The sequence below is a fragment of the Schistocerca nitens genome, chromosome 4, assembly GCF_023898315.1.
Source record: "Schistocerca nitens isolate TAMUIC-IGC-003100 chromosome 4, iqSchNite1.1, whole genome shotgun sequence".
In the NCBI taxonomy this organism is placed as follows: domain Eukaryota; kingdom Metazoa; phylum Arthropoda; class Insecta; order Orthoptera; family Acrididae; genus Schistocerca; species Schistocerca nitens.
The window spans coordinates 829,253,334-829,271,641 of record NC_064617.1 but is presented as its reverse complement, the minus strand read 5'-3'; the positions used below and the strand labels follow the sequence as shown (position 1 = coordinate 829,271,641).

Sequence of the window (18,308 nt, the reverse complement as noted above, 5' to 3'; positions counted from 1 at the left end):
TTCGGAGGTGTAAATGGAGCCATCAGAGAGGTCCAGGTCAATGTCCAGGAAGATGGCAAATTGGGTTTATGAGGACCAGATGAAGCTGGTGGAAGCATAAGTGTTGAGGGTAGTATGGCTTAGCCGTGAGTACAGGTCATGAAGGTATCATCAACGAACCCTGGTTTTGGGTTTTGGGAGGCTACATCTACATCTACATTTATACTCCGCAAGCCACCCAACGGTGTGTGGCGGAGGGCACTTTACGTGCCACTGTCATTACCTCCCTTTCCTGTACCAGTCGCATATGTTTCGCGGGAAGAACGACTGTCTGAAAGCCTTCGTGCGCGCTCTAATCTCTCTAATTTTACATTCGTGATCTCCTCGGGAGGTATAAGTAGGGGGAAGCAATATTTTCGATACCTCATCCAGAAACGCACCCTCTCGAAACCTGGCGAGCAAGCTACACCGCGATGCAGAGCGCCTCTCTTGCAGTCTGCACTTGAGTTTATTAAACATCTCCGTAACGCTATCACGGTTACCAAATAACCCTGTGAAGGCTATGAAGGTTTCCTCCACATGGCTCATAAAAAGATTGTCTAGGTTCCGGCTACCACCTAAGACCACCACATGGGACGATTGCCATATTGTGCACCAAGTACATTGTAACCCCTTCTCATCTGCACGTGTCATCTGACAACAAATAGTAAGACTCCCTGCAACACTGTATGTTGCCTCAAACCATTGGAGAGGGACTAGCAGCAGCCAGACCAGGGAATTACAGAACTGCTGTGCAAACTATTGTGTTTAGTTAAGCTAAGAGGGTAAATGTCAAAATTGAATATTTATTTCCCTTCCAAATTTAATGGGGAGGCACTAACAATGACAAATTCTAAAACAATTTTTCATTATTTTATTATTTTCTGGTAACCAGTTTTAAGTTATGCCACTTTTACACAACACTATTATTGCAGTGATAGTGCAAGCAACATTGAGGCAGAAATGCCCTATACTGGGCATTGCTACTTCAATGTCATCTGCACTATCACTGCAACAACAAACTTGTCTGAAGACAGCATATCTTCAACTGGTTACCAGAAAATAAAATATTAAATAGGCATAGTCCATATCAATTCACACAGGCTAGGAAAAAATCTTACCTTCTTACCCTCGGATGTTATTGAATTTAGCTTATGTTAAAATGAAGGACTAAGTAAGGAACACGTATGTTTAGTTTTCTCCAAAAAGTTCTGTTCTGAGATACAGCCCTCCAAAGATGACACTGCACATACTTTTTTGAAGATGCAAATTTTGGAAAAAATTTTAACATGCTGTATCTCGGGAGCAGTTCTAGATATTCTCTCTCTCTCTCTCTCTCTCTCTCTCCCCATTTGAAAGATAACTGCTTTATAATTACAAAGAAATCCTCCATTTGGACTTATCTGTCAAAGTTCTTTTACTATAGTGTTCTGAACTTACTTTATAATTTATGAAAAAAAATTTTTCAAAAATGCCAATCCATAAAATATACATGTTTTTTATTAGTACCATATAGTTCTACATTCCCTGAAAAGGAGAGCTTCCACTTTTAGGTTGAATGGGTTTTATAAACAATTGAAATTTTTGCAATACATAAAACCTGTTTTATCATCACATGTAACAGGCTCATAAGAATCAAAACCTAGCCTTATTTACCATAATTTTGATTTTGAAGATGAGTAAGAGACTTATTTTTCAAGCATTTAAATGATTCCAAAATGTATGTGAAAGGTCCAAAGACTTAAAGGTTTCAATTTATACAACTTCTGTGTACCCTGTTTTGTACTGAAATTAGCCACTCAATGAACTAAAAATGTGTTCCACTGCTTCAGTATCTTCCTTTGATATAGAATGATGCCATCCTGTTGAACCAATAGGGACTGGAGCACGTACAATCTTCAAACACTGTGAACAGGAAGTGAGCACTGATGACATTGTTGCTGTCCTTCAGCTGGAAACCTATATCCAGCAGCTGGTCCATGTGGTAGCATAAAGTTCACTACAATTTCGTTTAACTCATAACTGGTGTCTATAATCTTTGCAATCCACCAGTCACAGTCATAAACACACGGCACAATCTCTCTTCTCAGGTTATGAATCTGAATATTATTCTACTGTTTCCGAGGTGTTGGCCGAACGAACAAAATTTCTTCTTTCTGGCTCTTTAAAGTATGTGCAATATGAGTTCACCCACCACTTTGAGTCCACAAATGTGTCTTCCGAATTTATTTCACAGGAGTAGTTGGTTTGGACCAGTCTACTTTTTTCTGCTCACGGATTTCTTCGATTTCCTCTTTGGACAAAAGAATGAGGGCTGTGGAGGGAAGCACTAAACATAGTTCTTCAGCCTGTACACACCCTTTCACTTCAGAAACGTGTTGTTGCAATTTCTTCAGATGCTGGTGTGTTACTGCTTTCCCTGACCATTTAACAAGGTCATCAATGAAACTGTCAAACGCAACAGTTTTCTTAATTAGTTTATTTTCCTCCCATGTCGCATATGTAATTTCTGAAGAGTTATCTGCTATGTCTTCCAGGCCAAGTGTCTGTAAATAAAGTCCTACCTTTCCAGGGCAGTCACTACATTCTTGAAACAAACAAGTCTCTCACTTTACATCACAGAGTACCAATGACTTCATACGCCCAACCAAGGTGTCATATGTCAAGTGCCCCAGTAAGTTCTTCAAAGTTACCACACAAAGTTAAAAATTCGCGCAGTACATACACGAACATACATCTCTAGGTGGGTGTGGAACTACCCACTTAGGTCATAGTGCATAAAATTTTAATCTCCCAATATGTGAAGTTGTATAGTTACACTCATAAATTGCGAAAGTTTCTTTAATACTGTGAGTCCTGTACCTCTTCACTTTCACAACTTTTTGACCTTCAACTGTTATAGTGTCTTTTTTTTTTTTTTTGTTGGAACTCTGGCAAGAACAGTCCCAGTTATATTCCAGATAAAATGACTGCATTATTTGAACTTGAGCTGCTTCTACAGGATGACTATAATAGGGATCTGACCTTCCACAGACTCCTTTTACAGACCTCACATTTCTTGATTTGTCTACCACGTACTTTGATACCGATGGAATGTGGTTCAATATTGTTTTCTTTGTAAATGTCTCTGGAATAATAGTTAAAACGTGCACCTTTTCACTGTAGGATGCAAATATTCAACAGCTGAATTGATATTTGTGAAAAATTCCTGGCAAGAGGTGCAAGAGTGCTTTGGTTCATTTTCTTCTGAAGGTGGAATTTCTACTTTGAAGAGAGTGGTCAATTTTGCTGCAGTGTATTCATCCATAGCTTTAGCAATTTTTCTGCTCTTTCTTGATGCACAGAGCTTATGACTTGACTTCACTGACCACAGTTTCTTAACCGGACTAACACCTACCTCTGTAGTTGGCTGGTTCAGAGTATTTAATTCTTCCTCTGTAGATGCAAAATCTGCAACATCTGCACCATGGGAGGCTTCACCTTGTTCAGATACTATCATTGTTGTTATGCAGTCAAAACATTTGAAACACAAAAAGTCATACTAGAAACATCTTCACTTTCAGAGTCTTTAAATGAGAACACTTATTCCCAACCTGAACAAAGTCTGTTTTTGTCTTATACATCACTCTTTTATGGATATGCAAATAGCCAGTACACCTCACTCTCCTGTGGCCTCAGTCACAAGACATTTCAAACAGTCCTTTCCACAAAACACACTGCAACTGTGTCAGCTGGCAAATTCCTTATGAAAACACAGAACTCGGTGGATGGTCTCAGATTTCTTAGAAGCCTCTTCAGTACACAAATTAGCACTGAACAACTACAATACAGAAACGTGAAATGAACAACCATGACAAAGAAACTGACAAGAAACTACAATGAAAGTGAAAAGAAATAACTGCAACAAAGAGAATACAAATAAACATTGTAACAAAGAAATTAGTAAGAAACAACTTCAGTGAAGACACACATTACCCTTTAAAGTTTAAAAAAAAAATTATTTTTTAAAACAAAACCTGTCCAACTTAATAGTGGACTCTCTCCTTTACAGACAATATAGTGCCACATGGTACTAATCAACAGAAAAGAAATCGAATTTTTCTGCAATGGCATTTTTGAAAAAAAAAATTGCTGTAAATTATTTTAAAAATTCAAAAGGTGACAGTAAAAGAACTTTCACAGATATGTCCAAACGAAGGAAGCCATTGTAATTATAAAGCAAGTATCTTTCAAATAAAAAAAACCAACAAAATATCTAGAACTGTTACAGAGGTACAGCATTTTAAAATTTTTTCCAAAATTTACATCTTCAAAATGGTGTTCGCAGTGTCATCTTTGGAGGCCTGTATCTTGGGGCAGGAATTTTTTGGAGAAAACACCAAAATGTGTGTTTCTTACTTACTCCTGAATTTTAACATATGTTTAATTCAATAACATCCGAGACTATGCCCCTGCCTGAAGTGATACAGATTATGCCAATAATGACAAAGTGACCTGGATGGATTATGCCAATAATGACAAAGTGACCTGGACTATGTCGAGATTAGTGTCTGATGTTCAGTCACTTAAGTTCTCAAGACATTATGCCTCAAGTCTTTACGATTGGAAGTTGTAAATCAGCAGATTACCTTCCAATAACACCCCCTGCACAAAGTTGTTTGGCTATTAGATATCAACAGCATGTCTACAATAAATTATCTATAATATATTTTTATAGCCTTTCTGAAATAGCATATTCTTCACCCATTACTATATAATGTAAGTTCACTTCTGTTTCACAAAGTACAGAAGTTCTTCAGATGCTGCTGTGACAGCTACATGTTCTAAGAGAGCAAAACTTTCAAAATTTTAACTCTTTAAGATGAAGACAAAAGTAAAAATTCATGTAAAACTGATGACTCCAATGTAATAATTTTCTTATGAGTCTACAGCTCATTACCTTTCTCTATCCAATGAACTGCTTCTATTGGGAGTTTCAGCAACATTCACATTGGCATTAATTAATCTGAAAGAAAAATGTGTGTTATTGTTAGTACTACGTCATACACTAACAAACACGAAAAAACCTAACATTTCAAATACCATTATAACACAAGGGAATGAGTATTAATCGCTCACTTAAATGCAGACAATTCTTTTGGTTGATCTATAATCATGCTGAACATATACACCAGGCAAGATGCACATTATCTGAAAAATAACCAAAAGTTTTGAAGAGAAATGACTTACATACTGACGAACTACAATGTTTACACAACAGTGCACAATAAGTATCTCAAACAGATTTCCATACAAAAGAAACTGGTAAGGGCCCTGAGCAGACACATTAAGGGCAAAATGAGAGATATATGTGAGGAACAGAAAGCTACATCATCATGAGATTAGGAATGTTACATGTTATAGAAAACCTGTCCAAACAGCCCTCTGTGGATACATATACTGTCAGCGTACTCCTGCTATTGTATCAAAAGCAGAGGAGAGTGGGGCGTAGCAGCTAGGAGAAAAAGGGATGTTTCAGCTGGTTCTGGCAAGAGTAGCACATTCAATGTGTCAGTCTGACAAATGAGACTTACCAGCCTTATCACAGACACTAGTTTCCCCAGAATATGAATTGTGTTACTGAAGATTTACATTCTGCATTAGATACACTATATTGTGTATGCACTAATCGAAAAGCAAAGAAATGAAGAAACCATACTGTTTGATGCAGAGCAAGAGTTGCTTTATTTTTTCATATCTTTTGAGGGCCATAAAAAGTGCTTAATATGTCACTAGAATTATGTACTGGAAAAAACACGATGACTGGAATCTCATGAGAATACCTGCCACAAAGATGAAATGATGCACTTTTCTTCTGACAGGGTTGGAAAACTCCAGCAGATTGACAGAAGAGAAGTATTTCCATGATCCACGGTGATCACTGGCTCTGGTATTTCAGTTCTTTAAACCCCTCAATGCAAGAGAATTCAATCACATATGCTGCAGACATGATTCTTCCTAGATTTAATTTTTGTTTAAAAACATCAGTTCCATATTCAAACCAGGAAATGTTCCATAGCCCAGGGAGAAGGCATGAGAAAAAATTCATGAAGAATTTTCAAAGAAGTTCCAAGACTTTGAGCAACTCAAAACAAAAATTTTACAATTTTTGCAAGTGGAATTGCTCTGGCAGTTACCGTATTTACTCGAAGCTAAGCCACACTTTTTTTCCAATTTTTGCTATCCAAAAAACCGCCTGCGGCTTAGAATTGAGTGCAAAGTAAGCGGAAGTTCTGGAAAATGTTGGTAGGTGCCGTCACAACTGACTTCTGCCATCGAATGTATGTAGCGCTACACAGGCATGCTTTGCAGGCACAAAAATAAATACTGGCACCAAAACCTCTGCGTCAGTAAATAAATTAAAAAAAAGATAGAAGAATGTAAACATTTCGCTACATATTCTTTCGTGTTTGCTGCTATCTCATTTAAATTATGTCTGCCTAATAAACTACGAAACTAGAGTGAGACAACAGCAAACACGGAAGAATATACATATCATGCAATGTTTATATTCTTATGCCAAATAGTGACAGTCAGAAATGAAGCATGACAACTGACTAGATTTTTAAATCTAAGATGACTAATTTCTCTGCAGAATGTAATGTACTAAAGAGGCATCTGCAAAGATTTTCAAACGGAGAAAAGTTTTCGCTAAACTCTCCTTCACAACATCTTCTATCATACGCAGTCTATTATTTCGTTCTTGTTGATCATTATCAAAGAAATCAGTAGTGTAAGTAACAACAAATAGCAGTCTCTTGCAATTGTTTCACTAATGAGACAATTTCTTTCTTTTTTTATTGTAAGCGACGGTAGCGCGCACAAAAGCAAGCCATGCCACAAGCAGCAACAGGTCGTAAACACTCACTATCAGAATGCGACGAACAATGCATGACACAGTACAATAATGCATTTTCAGCTTAGAGTGATGTAAACACCTATAACAAAGAGAACGGCACTTATCAGATCAAAGCAAAATAAGCAATAGATTGAAACCAGACGAAGCACGTGAAAAAGGAAGGGTACCCGTAAATGCAGACGGAGCACCCGACGCATTCAATGGCCACCTGGTAAAGCTGAACTGCTAAGCTTATGACTCGAACCAAACTACTGTAACTATATCTTCATCCATTCGAAGTAAATTGTGTCTCATGTTACAATGGACCAACTTCGTTTCGATTTGGAGGTGCAGTCTAAAACTTCCCTCTCCCCTTGAATTGGGAGTCTCAAATTTTAGGTGTGGCTCAGATTCAGGAAATTTTTTTTTCCTTGATTTCGAGTCTCATTTCTCAGGTGCGGCTTAGATTCGAGTAAATACAGTAAGTAACATTTCAATAAGATGTTTGGAGGCAGGTTTGGGGACGGCACACCCCAACAGTGGCCACCCTGATTATCAGATTGATGTTTTTTTACTGACAAGGGAAACTCCCCATTGCACCCCTCTCAGATTTAGTGATAAGAGGGCTCAGTGGACAGCTTGTCGAAAAGTGAACACAGATCAAGCATGAACAGGAGGAAGGTATACTGAGCTGCGAAAATAACCAAAATAGAAATAGTGAACGGTCCAAGCTTACCAAGTGCAACATTGAGCTAAGAAGAGAAGTGACAATGTCGTGGTTAAGTGGTCATGGTATTGGATTGCAAAACTGGCAAGCCGTGTTCAAAGCTCTCTCGTGTATTTTTTTTATTTTTATTCAAACTTGTGTCTGTGTTGTGGTGTAGCGACCATTTGCAACAGCGAGGTGTAGGTAAGGGACAGGTATAATGAAAGTTGATTCTGCACAACTGTTTTATTAGCAGCCAAAAGAAAGCGGCTTTCTAATAGGAACCGCAAATGTTTGATGACAAGGCGACAAGCCAACCAAATCCTTCACCAGAAAACATATCTGGTGTGTCAAACACAGCTTTCATGACAATATGTGTGTCATAACATAGGAATCTCTTATCGACACACCTAATTCGTACACCTGGTGAGTGAGTGAGTGAGATATGTCTCCTCACCTGGTTTAGGTGTTCATACGAATGTGAATGTGGTCACTCTCAAGGAAATGATGAATACAAAATAATTTGTTACATAAGCCGCAACAACGAATTTAACAGCTTCAAAATCACATAGTTCCTCTATGCTCTGTCAAAACATATGTTTTTAATGTTTTTGAAGTTGCATTCCATTTTGGAAGATTTAGCTCTTGAATTCCTTTGTTGTAACACAGCTCACATCCGTTTATTTGTTGTTTTCATTTCTGAGAGACATCTATGTGGTATCTCACCTGCTCTCACTATTCATCACATTTACTTGCGACGGTAATGTGTTCTTACCACATGAGTTATATTTTATTACCAATGCACAGTATGACAACTGCCAAGTCTACAGAAGGAGATCAAACATGTCAATGACTGGACGAACAGTTAATAAAGTTGTGAAAAAATAATAATAAAAATAAGTGGCACAAGGTATTTAGAACCTGGCTCGACTGCTTCATAGTCCAACACCATCACCACTTAACCATGGCTCTTAGAAGTCTCCTCAATGTTGCACTGCTTAAGCTTGGATCGTCCATTGTCTGTATTTTGCTTTTTTGTAGTTCAGTACACCTTCTTCCTGTTTTCATGCTTTACCTGTGTTCAGCTTTAGATGAGCTATTCAATGGGTCATCTTACCATTAAATCTCTCAGGATACGATGGGGAGGTTCCGTTGTGAGGTTTTTTTTTTTTTTTTTTTAATCCACATCTACCAGGCATGGGTCAAAACACATGAAGAGCTGGCTGCAAAAATTTCTGAGGTCATGATAATCATTTGCAACATGCCAGCAATTTTCAACAGGGTGTGCCAATCATTTCTTCAACAATGACAATTTTGTGATGCAATTTTGAGCATTTGTCAATGATGGTTTAAAATTTGTTTTCTTTTTACCACTGTCTTTCTTCACACTTATTGATGTACTAAATTTGTTAGCATAGAAGTTCATTAAAACAGGGGTAATTTAATTATCAACAATATTGCTCCTTACAGTATCATGTGTGTACTGTCTTACTGCAGTGCTGTTCCCAAAGTGAAGCTAATTCTATTAATAAGATAATAGTGTAGTTGTTTTAATAATTGAGCTTTATCACAGAAAATTTGCACCTAACAATCAGCCTAGATGGGAATTCAAAGACTGCCTGGCTTTGACTATTTAGCTGAAACAACCGTCTTAATTACTAACAGTTATTAGCTGGGTAACTTCGTTTCAATGCACATACTTCCATATGCTTGCCACTATTGGCTTTTGTTTTATGGTCATAGCTCCATAATGTTGCATTTCCAATCCAGGGATATCCAGTAAGTTTTGCTTATTTCGATGTCCTGTACTTTTCAACATCCTATGGTCTCCTACCCTGCTCTGGCCTTATCTGGTTGATTTTCTAAATTATGTACACTTTTCAACATCCTATCTCAATGTTGGATGTCTGTATGTAAAGTGTTTTGTCTAACAAACAAATTTTCTGGTTCTGCTCATCATATTACCATTAACAAATATATTTAGTCAGTTAAGAGATAGGTTTATTGCTTTGCCAGAAAGATAAACACAATAGTAAAATCCAGTTACAAATATGAGCTGTAACATGTCTCTCCTAGAAATAGTCCCACTGCCTCCAGAACAGTTAAGTCAGAATGATGCCAAGACGCAGCTGTGCTGCCATGGCATAATTGTGCGCCACGAGTGCAAATGTTGGCTAGGTCTGTATTACAATATTACTACTGCCTGCAGGGTGCATATTCGACTAAAACAAAACTGCTGCTATTCTAACATTAAGCAAGCCTCAGGATTTCTTTGTTCTCTATCACTTAACAATTACACCATTTAAAGTCAGTTTTCTGATATATGAACCTGATGCTAAAACACTGATTTAGTCAGTGTAACAGAATAGGACACTATGGACTTGTGGGTGGCATGAAGTGCATCGTGGAAGTGAGTACAACACCGTGCAAGAATATATTAGTCAATACAACAGATCAGCAGAGAAAAATTCAATGATAGCCATTCTGAATGTGTATTCCTATATGCATACACACCTGTACAGCTACAATACACCAGGTGAATAAACAATCTTGTTTTGTTTCTGTGGCAGTGAACAACACCATCTCCACTATTTTAGAACTGCCACCTTTGCTACTAAGTTGTTTACCATAGTATGATGGTCTAAGTTGTCCCTATACACAACCAAGCCTACATGGGAATCCACTTATGCCAAAGGAGTAGATACAGATACAGCTGTCCTCAGCAGTACACTCACCAACACTTGTTACGTCCTCATACATGACACCCCAACTCAATTTTGCACGAAGTGTCAGGTCCTTTACTTTCATCAGTTTTCAAACACATAACGTCCAATATCTGCCATATATAACATGCTGAATTCTTTGTTTAAAGATACCAGTTTAAGATCATGCCACAAGCTGTGTAGCATGCAAGGTGGAGTAACAGTTAGTGTCCGTGGCTGGCATGATATGTGACACCATTTCAAATCTAATCACCACCAGAAATATGTTATTTAGAATTTATCACTTCTAGAAGGTTCTCAAAATTTCTTATGTCTTTAATGTTTATATATTCTGGAATTATTAATATCTGTATAAATAACAGCACACTTGGTCAGAGTGTACTTCTACTCTGTCTGCTAGTTGATGTATGAAATAAACGTGCTTTCAGAGCTAATTGCCCTCTGCTTTTGGATTTGGGCTTGATCATAATTATGACAACACTGGTGGTACTTGAGACACCAGGCACCTGAAACCATCTAAGCACCATGGCTCCAATTATGCAACATAAAAGCTATCTTCTACACAGACACTAAATGGAATGCAAGCAGTACATCATTTCTAATGTCCGTATATTCAGGAGACCAATTGATACCAAAACAGTAGCAAGTCAACTGCACATCCGGCAATCTTCACTAAATGTGGTCTCCATGTCATTTGTGGAAGATCACCACACCCTTACCTCTCTCGTATGCCATGTAATATAAACCCCAGGTAGGAATATGAACAATATAAGAAAAGATTGATTGCTACTTACCGTAAAGGTGACACGTTTAATTGGAGGCAGGCAAATTAAAAGACCCTTACACAAAGCTTTCGGCCACAGCCTTCATCATAAAAAGAGAAACATACTCCATTCATACAAATAAGCACGCAAAAACACACACACACACACACACACGACTGCAAACTATAGCAGGTCAGGCCAACATTCTAGCATTCTGGCCTGAGCTGCCAGAGTTGGCAGTCATGAGCGCGTGAGGTGTTCTTGCTTGTGTGTATGAATGGTGTGCATTTCTTTTTCTGATGAAGGCTGTGGTTGAAAGCTTTGTGTAAGTGTATTTTAATCATGGCTGTCTGCAACTTAACATGTCATATTTACGGTCAGGGACAATCTATCTTTTTCTACATTATTGTTCATATGCATGTAGAAAGAAAAGATATAGAGCAGTTTATGGCAGCCAGAAATACATTCCGGTACGTTTCAAATGTGGGCGCCCTGGACACATTGTATGCTACTGTTATGTCTGATGACTACTATGCTGCAAAATGTCAACCATAACAATGGTCCTATTTGTGCCAGTCGACTGTGGACAATTATAGTCTACCTATGGGATAAAGCTCAACACTGTACCTTGAATGAGATTGCTCCCCAACACACCTTAGCCACTCCTGTTGCTGTACAGAGGTACCAACAACTCTTGCAGGAATCACAAGTAGTCAGACTGGGAAAGATTAGAGCTCCAGACTGACCAAGCTATTCCAATAAGCACATGTAACAAAATTTCTCAGGCATGAGGAACACCTAGCTCGCATATGGTACCTGGACATACAAGAGAAGGACTGAGAGTGCTATGATAAGCACCAGGAGACTTTGTATGGATTTTTATACATGTGCGGAGAGTTTGAATAGTTACTAAAAGGCTACTTTCGGCCGTATCATAACTACCTATGTTATTCATTGGATGTCGCATAAGAAGTGAAGCATTATGATACAATCCTTCATTAAGAAGGCAAAGCACGGGATCGTCATCCACGTCCCCTGTATGAAGTCCTACTACAGGCCTGAGGCACAGATCAATGTTGGAGCTTCTAGCTTTTTAACTGAAGGTCTGTTTGATGATCATACGGCTCCATGGGTGGGGCTACTTTCAATGCTCATCATAGTGAAGAAGATGGGACAATACAACCCGAATAGGAGGGTCTTTTAGTGCTGTCGTACAAAGTACCACTGACAAGATTTAGATCTAGATTGCTGTAGTCAGCACTATGAGAATTCCTCACACAGTAGGTGTAAACCAACATGTTTGGTCTTGTTATTATCATATTATCTGGATTTCTAATTGAGGACTCCATAGACAGAATTTCAAAAATCATCCTTTACAAGTGCTTCACAACTTTCAGTTGCAGTGGATCCATTATCGCAAAGACCTAGAAAATTATGAAGACGTATCAGTTGTTTTGTACTACTTTCATTCCAAACTGAGGAATGCTAATAATTTAGAAGCACATATTACAATAAAGCTAGAAATTTTGTGTCTCAGCAATTCTCCTTGCTTTCGCCATTAACACTTTGGGTACATCATCTGTAAAACTTGGGCACTGTTGGCCTTCCTGAAAGTTACAACCTGGCCTGCATAATTTTATTAATACACATCTGCTTTGTTCTTTTATAACATCTACTAGTTAAAGCATTTCTGAATTACACCATGAAAAATGTGATCTTATCATTCTTCACTACATGTGTGCATATGCTGGAAACGTGTATTTTGTGCTTTTTGAGGATCTTTTCAATGGCAAATTTCTGCAGGCTCAATAGCATCCAGGTGATGTGAAATTGACGAGTTCTCATGACAATGAGAAAGATCATGTTGCAGATGATTTGGGAGATAGCATGAATCACAATTTAAAATAAATAAATAAATAAAAATTTCACAAAAGTCCAAGTAAATAATTTTGGAAACAAACCAACCAGATTGTGTCTTGATTCAGTTCACTGCTCAGCACATGCACCAATAATTCTGCATCTAGTCTAGTAAACAGCAATTTTTTTTACCACTATCATTCTCACCTGGCAGCAGTGTTTAAATATGCAGATTAAACAAATCAAACAAACTTTATAAGCTAATAAAACTCAATGTTACGAGCAACAAAACCTTCCCTGTCGCAATCACTAGGTGTCAAAAATAGGAGATAGGAATGCATGTTGAGCCCAGATGGGTGACAACAAGCAAGCACTCACTCACTCTAAAGCAAGTTTCCATCTACAAAGTTCTGAGCCACAACTAATTCCAGACTTTTCAACAGATTATTATGAAATAACAGCAAAAACCATGACCCTTCATCCTTACTACCATCTTTGCCTTAGTATATTCTGGATATAAGATGACCCCGTATTTTTTAATTTTTTAACACATTCTGACTAGTTAAAATTATAAACTTTTATTGATGTAAAGGATATGTCTAAAAGGTTAACATTGCACCTATTGTAAATTTTGTACCATTTATTGATTGTGAACATTTTGATAATGCAAAGAGAAACGAAATAAACCAAAAGAAAAGGTTTACATTAGTTTACTAAGCCTGTCTGTAGCATCATTATTTTTAATCATCACTATCATCCTGATGGCACAGGTGTGGAATTATCATCTTTGTTATCACAAATATTTGGTTGTTTCTTCTGAATATTGAAGTTGTGGGGTTACAGTGAGATCCAAGAACACAGCTGTTTGTGGACTGCCTCACAGGAGATGAAACAGTTTGCCAGTGGTGGGACTGCAGCAGTAGGGTGCTTATAACAAGTTTTGCAACGTCAGGCAAGAAAATGCAAATCACGTTTGGAAGAAAGGATTATCATTAATGGTATAGAATCTGGTCAATATTGTCCAACCTGGAAAGGTGATGAAAAGTGACTCTTGCCAGTTCCAGAATTATATCAGGTGGAAAGGCCTCCTTTCAGAGCATAGCTTCAGAAAATAATAGCACTTGAGCAACTAGATGGTAATTTCCAAACTAGGTTTGTTTTGTGTAAAAACGTTTGCTCATGGACTGCAGAAATGATAGCTACTTACCTCCATATGCTTTAAGTGCATAAGCTTTAATTAAAATTAAAAATTATAATTACCGGGGTACATTTTCCTTGTCTGAACTGGAACTATCACGATTTCCCGCAGTGATAATAGGTGAGCCAACATCAGAATGTCTGTCTGATCTGTTACCAACATTATCATTTCCTGATCTGTCAAAAAGAGGTCCATGCTCTGTTGTGGACGTCACTTGTGTCTCAAGCAGTTTCTCACTCAGCAACAATCTTTTTGGTGATGGTCGAAGTGTGAATGACAAGTTTCCAGAATCATCATCCAGTCCTTCAAAAAGTGACTTCTGTAAAAAGTTCAAAACATATTACTGTTAAGAACATGTATCATGTAACGTTATGGATCAAACAACACTTATGGACTAAAATTGCAGTAAAATGTGGGGGGAAGGAGGGTGGGGGGAAAGACATTATGTATCAAACAAAACTTATGGACCAAAACTGCAGTGAAATGTTGGGGAGGGTATGAGTGAGTGAGTGGTGAATGTCTGCTGCTAATTAATTACTAATTGTAGTAGTGCCTGAAACAAAAAAGAAAAATTATCTTATTTAAATGTTTTGCAGTTGGCTGTGCTATGACTACTCAATTTTAAAATGATGATGAACCCTGTACTCTTTATAGCCTCCCATGTGGAGAGCATAAGAAAGCCATTGAGGCAAATCACAAAATAATAGGTTAACCCTCTACTGCCCACCGTGACTCTGAAGTCACGTCAAATTTTATCGTTATATTTCGCATTAGGATCGTTATTTCTTTCTTGACCAGTGTGACTTGAGTGTTACAATATGGCTGCTTTATACACAAACAATGTAACTGCCCACTGTGACCTCAGAGTCACAGAACTATTTTTAAAAAATAATTTTTTTCAAAAACAAAATTTCACCTGATATGTGTTAACTACATTATTCTCTAACATTCTGTGCATATAAATATTTTTTTCTACAGGAAATAATAATTTGGGCAATAGAGGGTTAATAGAATGTAATCTAGTTACTTTTTCTGATACAGACACTGAAAATTCATCAATGCTGAGGAAAAAGTAACTTCAAATCGGGTTAAAAATGGATAAAAATACCAAGAGCACTGCACACCATAAAGATTTGGGCTAACCTGCTATACTTCAGCAACTGCACATTTAACACACCTTGCATCATAGTCTTCAAATACAACACATATCACTGGTGTACACAATGACTTCTCATTGGTTGTCAAAATTCCATTTTTCTCATGTTGAATATTTGTCTGCACACTGTGGAACTACTTCTCTGTGTTAATAATACAGGTAAAATGTTAGACATGTCACTAATAATAATTTCACCTAAAGAGATTCAATCAGAATCCACAATTACACACATTGCATCAACTGAAGGGACAGCAAACGTAGTGTTCATACTGTAGTTTTGTATGGGTCTGAACACGACAAGAAAAAAAAAAATGGAAATTTATCTCCAGAGCAGTTGTAAACAATGAAGAGTTGCAATATGGACTGAAATTTATTAATGATTTACACAGAAAAAGGCCTAGAGGGAGTTTGTGTAATAATGTACTGTAAGGATACCACAACAATCAGAGTGCCCAGTTTTTGCCAGATGGACATTCATTGTGTATTGTCATGTTGACAATGCTAGTTCTGCATGTGTTACACTCCATTTTCGTGTAGTCAGTATGATTCAGAAAATAGGAGCCAGGCGTCAAGTACAGAAGTATTACACAAGAGTAAGCAGTGAGAACTGACAGTGAAACATAGTTATGTAGAATACTCACTGAAAGTAATACAATTGTGAATGGAAGGTAAAAAGTGGAGGTGCGATTAAAAGATTAACTGAATAATTCCAGTAAAAGGTAACAGAATAAGAAGTTGTGAAGGAAGTTGCATTGGGTTCAAATTTCTGAAGTGTTTAAGATTAACAATTGCATGCACATTATAAGCAGCAGTAATTGTCCTTAAAGAAAATAATTTTGTAAAGACAATGAACAAGGTGTGTGCAGACTGAAGTATCGTTAGGTGAAAGTCAGTACATACCGTATTTACTCGAATCTAAGCTGCACCTGAAAAATGAGACTCGAAATCAAGGGAAAAAATATTTCCCGAATCTAAGCCGCACCTGAAATTTGAGACTCTAAATTCAAGGGGAGAGAAAAGTTTTAGGCCACACCTCCAAATCAAAACAAAGTTGGTCCATTGTAATACGAGACACAATTTAGGTCGAATGAATGATGATACAGCTACAGTAGTTTGGTTAGAGTCGTAAGCTTAGCAGTTAAGCTTTACCAGGTAGCCACTGCTATGCGTCAGGCGCTCCGTCTGTATTTATATGGGTACCCTTCCTTTTTCACGAGCTTTGTCTGATTTGAATTGACTGCTTATTTTTCTTTGATCTGATAAGTGCCGTTCTCTTTGTTATAGGTGTTTACATCACTCTAAGCTGAAAATGCATTATTGTACTGTGTCATGCACTGTTTGTCGCATTTTGATGGGTGTTTACGACCTGTCACCGCTCGCGGCATGGCTTGCGCTACCGCCGCTTCCAATTTTTTTAAAAAAAAGAGAGAAGAAGGAGAAGAAGAGAGAGAGAGAGAGAGAGAGAGAGAGAGAGAGAGAGAGAGAGAGAGAGAGGAATCGTCGCATAAGCGAAACAATGGCAAGAGTGCTATTTGTTGTTACTTACACTGCTGCTTTCTTTGAGAATAATCAACAAGAACCAAATAATAGACTGCATGTGATAGAAGATGTTGTGAAGGAGAGTTCAGCGAAAATTTTTCTCCGTTTGAAAATCTTTGCAGACGCCTCTTTAATACATTACATTCTGCACAGATATTAGAGTCATCTTAAGATTTAAAAATCTAGTCAGTTGTCGTGCTTCATTTCTGACTGTATCACTATTCGGCATAAGAATAATATGAATATAAACATGGCATGATATGTATATTCTTCTCACTCTAGTTTCGTAGTTTATTAGGCAGACAGGATTTAAATGGGATAGCAGCAAACACGAAAGAATACATGGCAAAATGTTTATATTCGTATTATTCTTATGGTGAAAAGAATACAGCATGTGAATCACAATTCACAAAAGTTCCTATTAGCAACCATCTCTTGTCACAAGTAGAAAAAAATTCAGAATGGAGAGTTGGCCATATTGACAAACATCACAAACAGTCTTGCCAGCCGTATTTTCGTAGTACATTGAAAGGCTGCTACATTTGAAGATGAACAATACGGAATTTGTATTTACTTCGTTGGATAATGTATGAAAATGCAGTAGTCGAAACTCGGGGCGGAGAAAAAAATCTCGTCTTCCACCTTTTTATTTAATTTATTTACTGACGCAGAGGTTTTGGTGCCAGTATTTATCTTTGTGCCTGCAAAGCATGCCTCTGTAGCACTATATATATACATTCGACGGCAGAAGTTAATTGTGGCGGCACCTACCAACATTTTACAGAACTTCCGCTTACTCTGCACTCGATTCTAAGCCGCAGGCGGTTTTTTGGATTACAAAAACCAGAAAAAAAGTGCGGCTTAGATTAGAGTAAATACGGTAACAGGGTCGGTCAAGTGGGATAATTGGAAACAGTCTAAAAAGTTCTGACTGTGACTTTCAGCAATTACTAGCTTGCTTAATTTAAATCAGTTATTTTTGTAATTTTACAACCTAATATGACTAAAATACAAACTCTGCTCCTGGATTAATTTACCGTATTTACTCGAATCTAAGCCGCACTTAAAAAATGAGACTCGAAATCAAGGAAAAAAATTTTTCCGAATCTAAGCCGCACCTGAAGTTTGAGACTCGAAGCAGAAAGAAAAGTTTTAGGCCACACCTCCAACTCGAAACAAAGTTGGTCAATTGTAACATGAGACACAATTTAGGTCGAATAAATGACGATACAGCTACAGTAGTTTGGTTGTCGTAAGCTTAGCAGTTAAGCTTTACCAGGTAGGCATTGCTATGCGTCAGGCGCTCCGTCCGTATTTATACGGGTACCCTTCCTTTTTCACGTGCTTCGTCTGGTTTGAATTGATTGCTTATTTTTCTTTCATCTGATAAGTGCCGTTCTCTTTGTTATAGGTGTTTACGTCACTCGAAGCTGAAAATGCATTACTGTACTGTGTCACGCATTGTTCGTC

The 18,308-nt window shown here is 37.6% G+C and overlaps 1 protein-coding gene across 2 annotated transcripts in view; it reads right to left on the bottom strand.

The window, feature by feature from the left end:
* LOC126253258 (nuclear pore complex protein Nup98-Nup96) overlaps positions 1-18,308 on the bottom strand; it is a 134,222-nt gene that overhangs the window by 26,964 nt on the left and 88,950 nt on the right. For both annotated transcript variants that reach the window (XM_049954463.1, XM_049954462.1), the window contains 2 exons: positions 14,206-14,462; positions 4,958-5,023 (listed from right to left, as the gene is read on the bottom strand). In XM_049954463.1, coding sequence (XP_049810420.1) covers positions 4,958-5,023; positions 14,206-14,462 — 323 coding nt within the window. The remainder of the gene's footprint in view (positions 1-4,957; positions 5,024-14,205; positions 14,463-18,308) is intronic.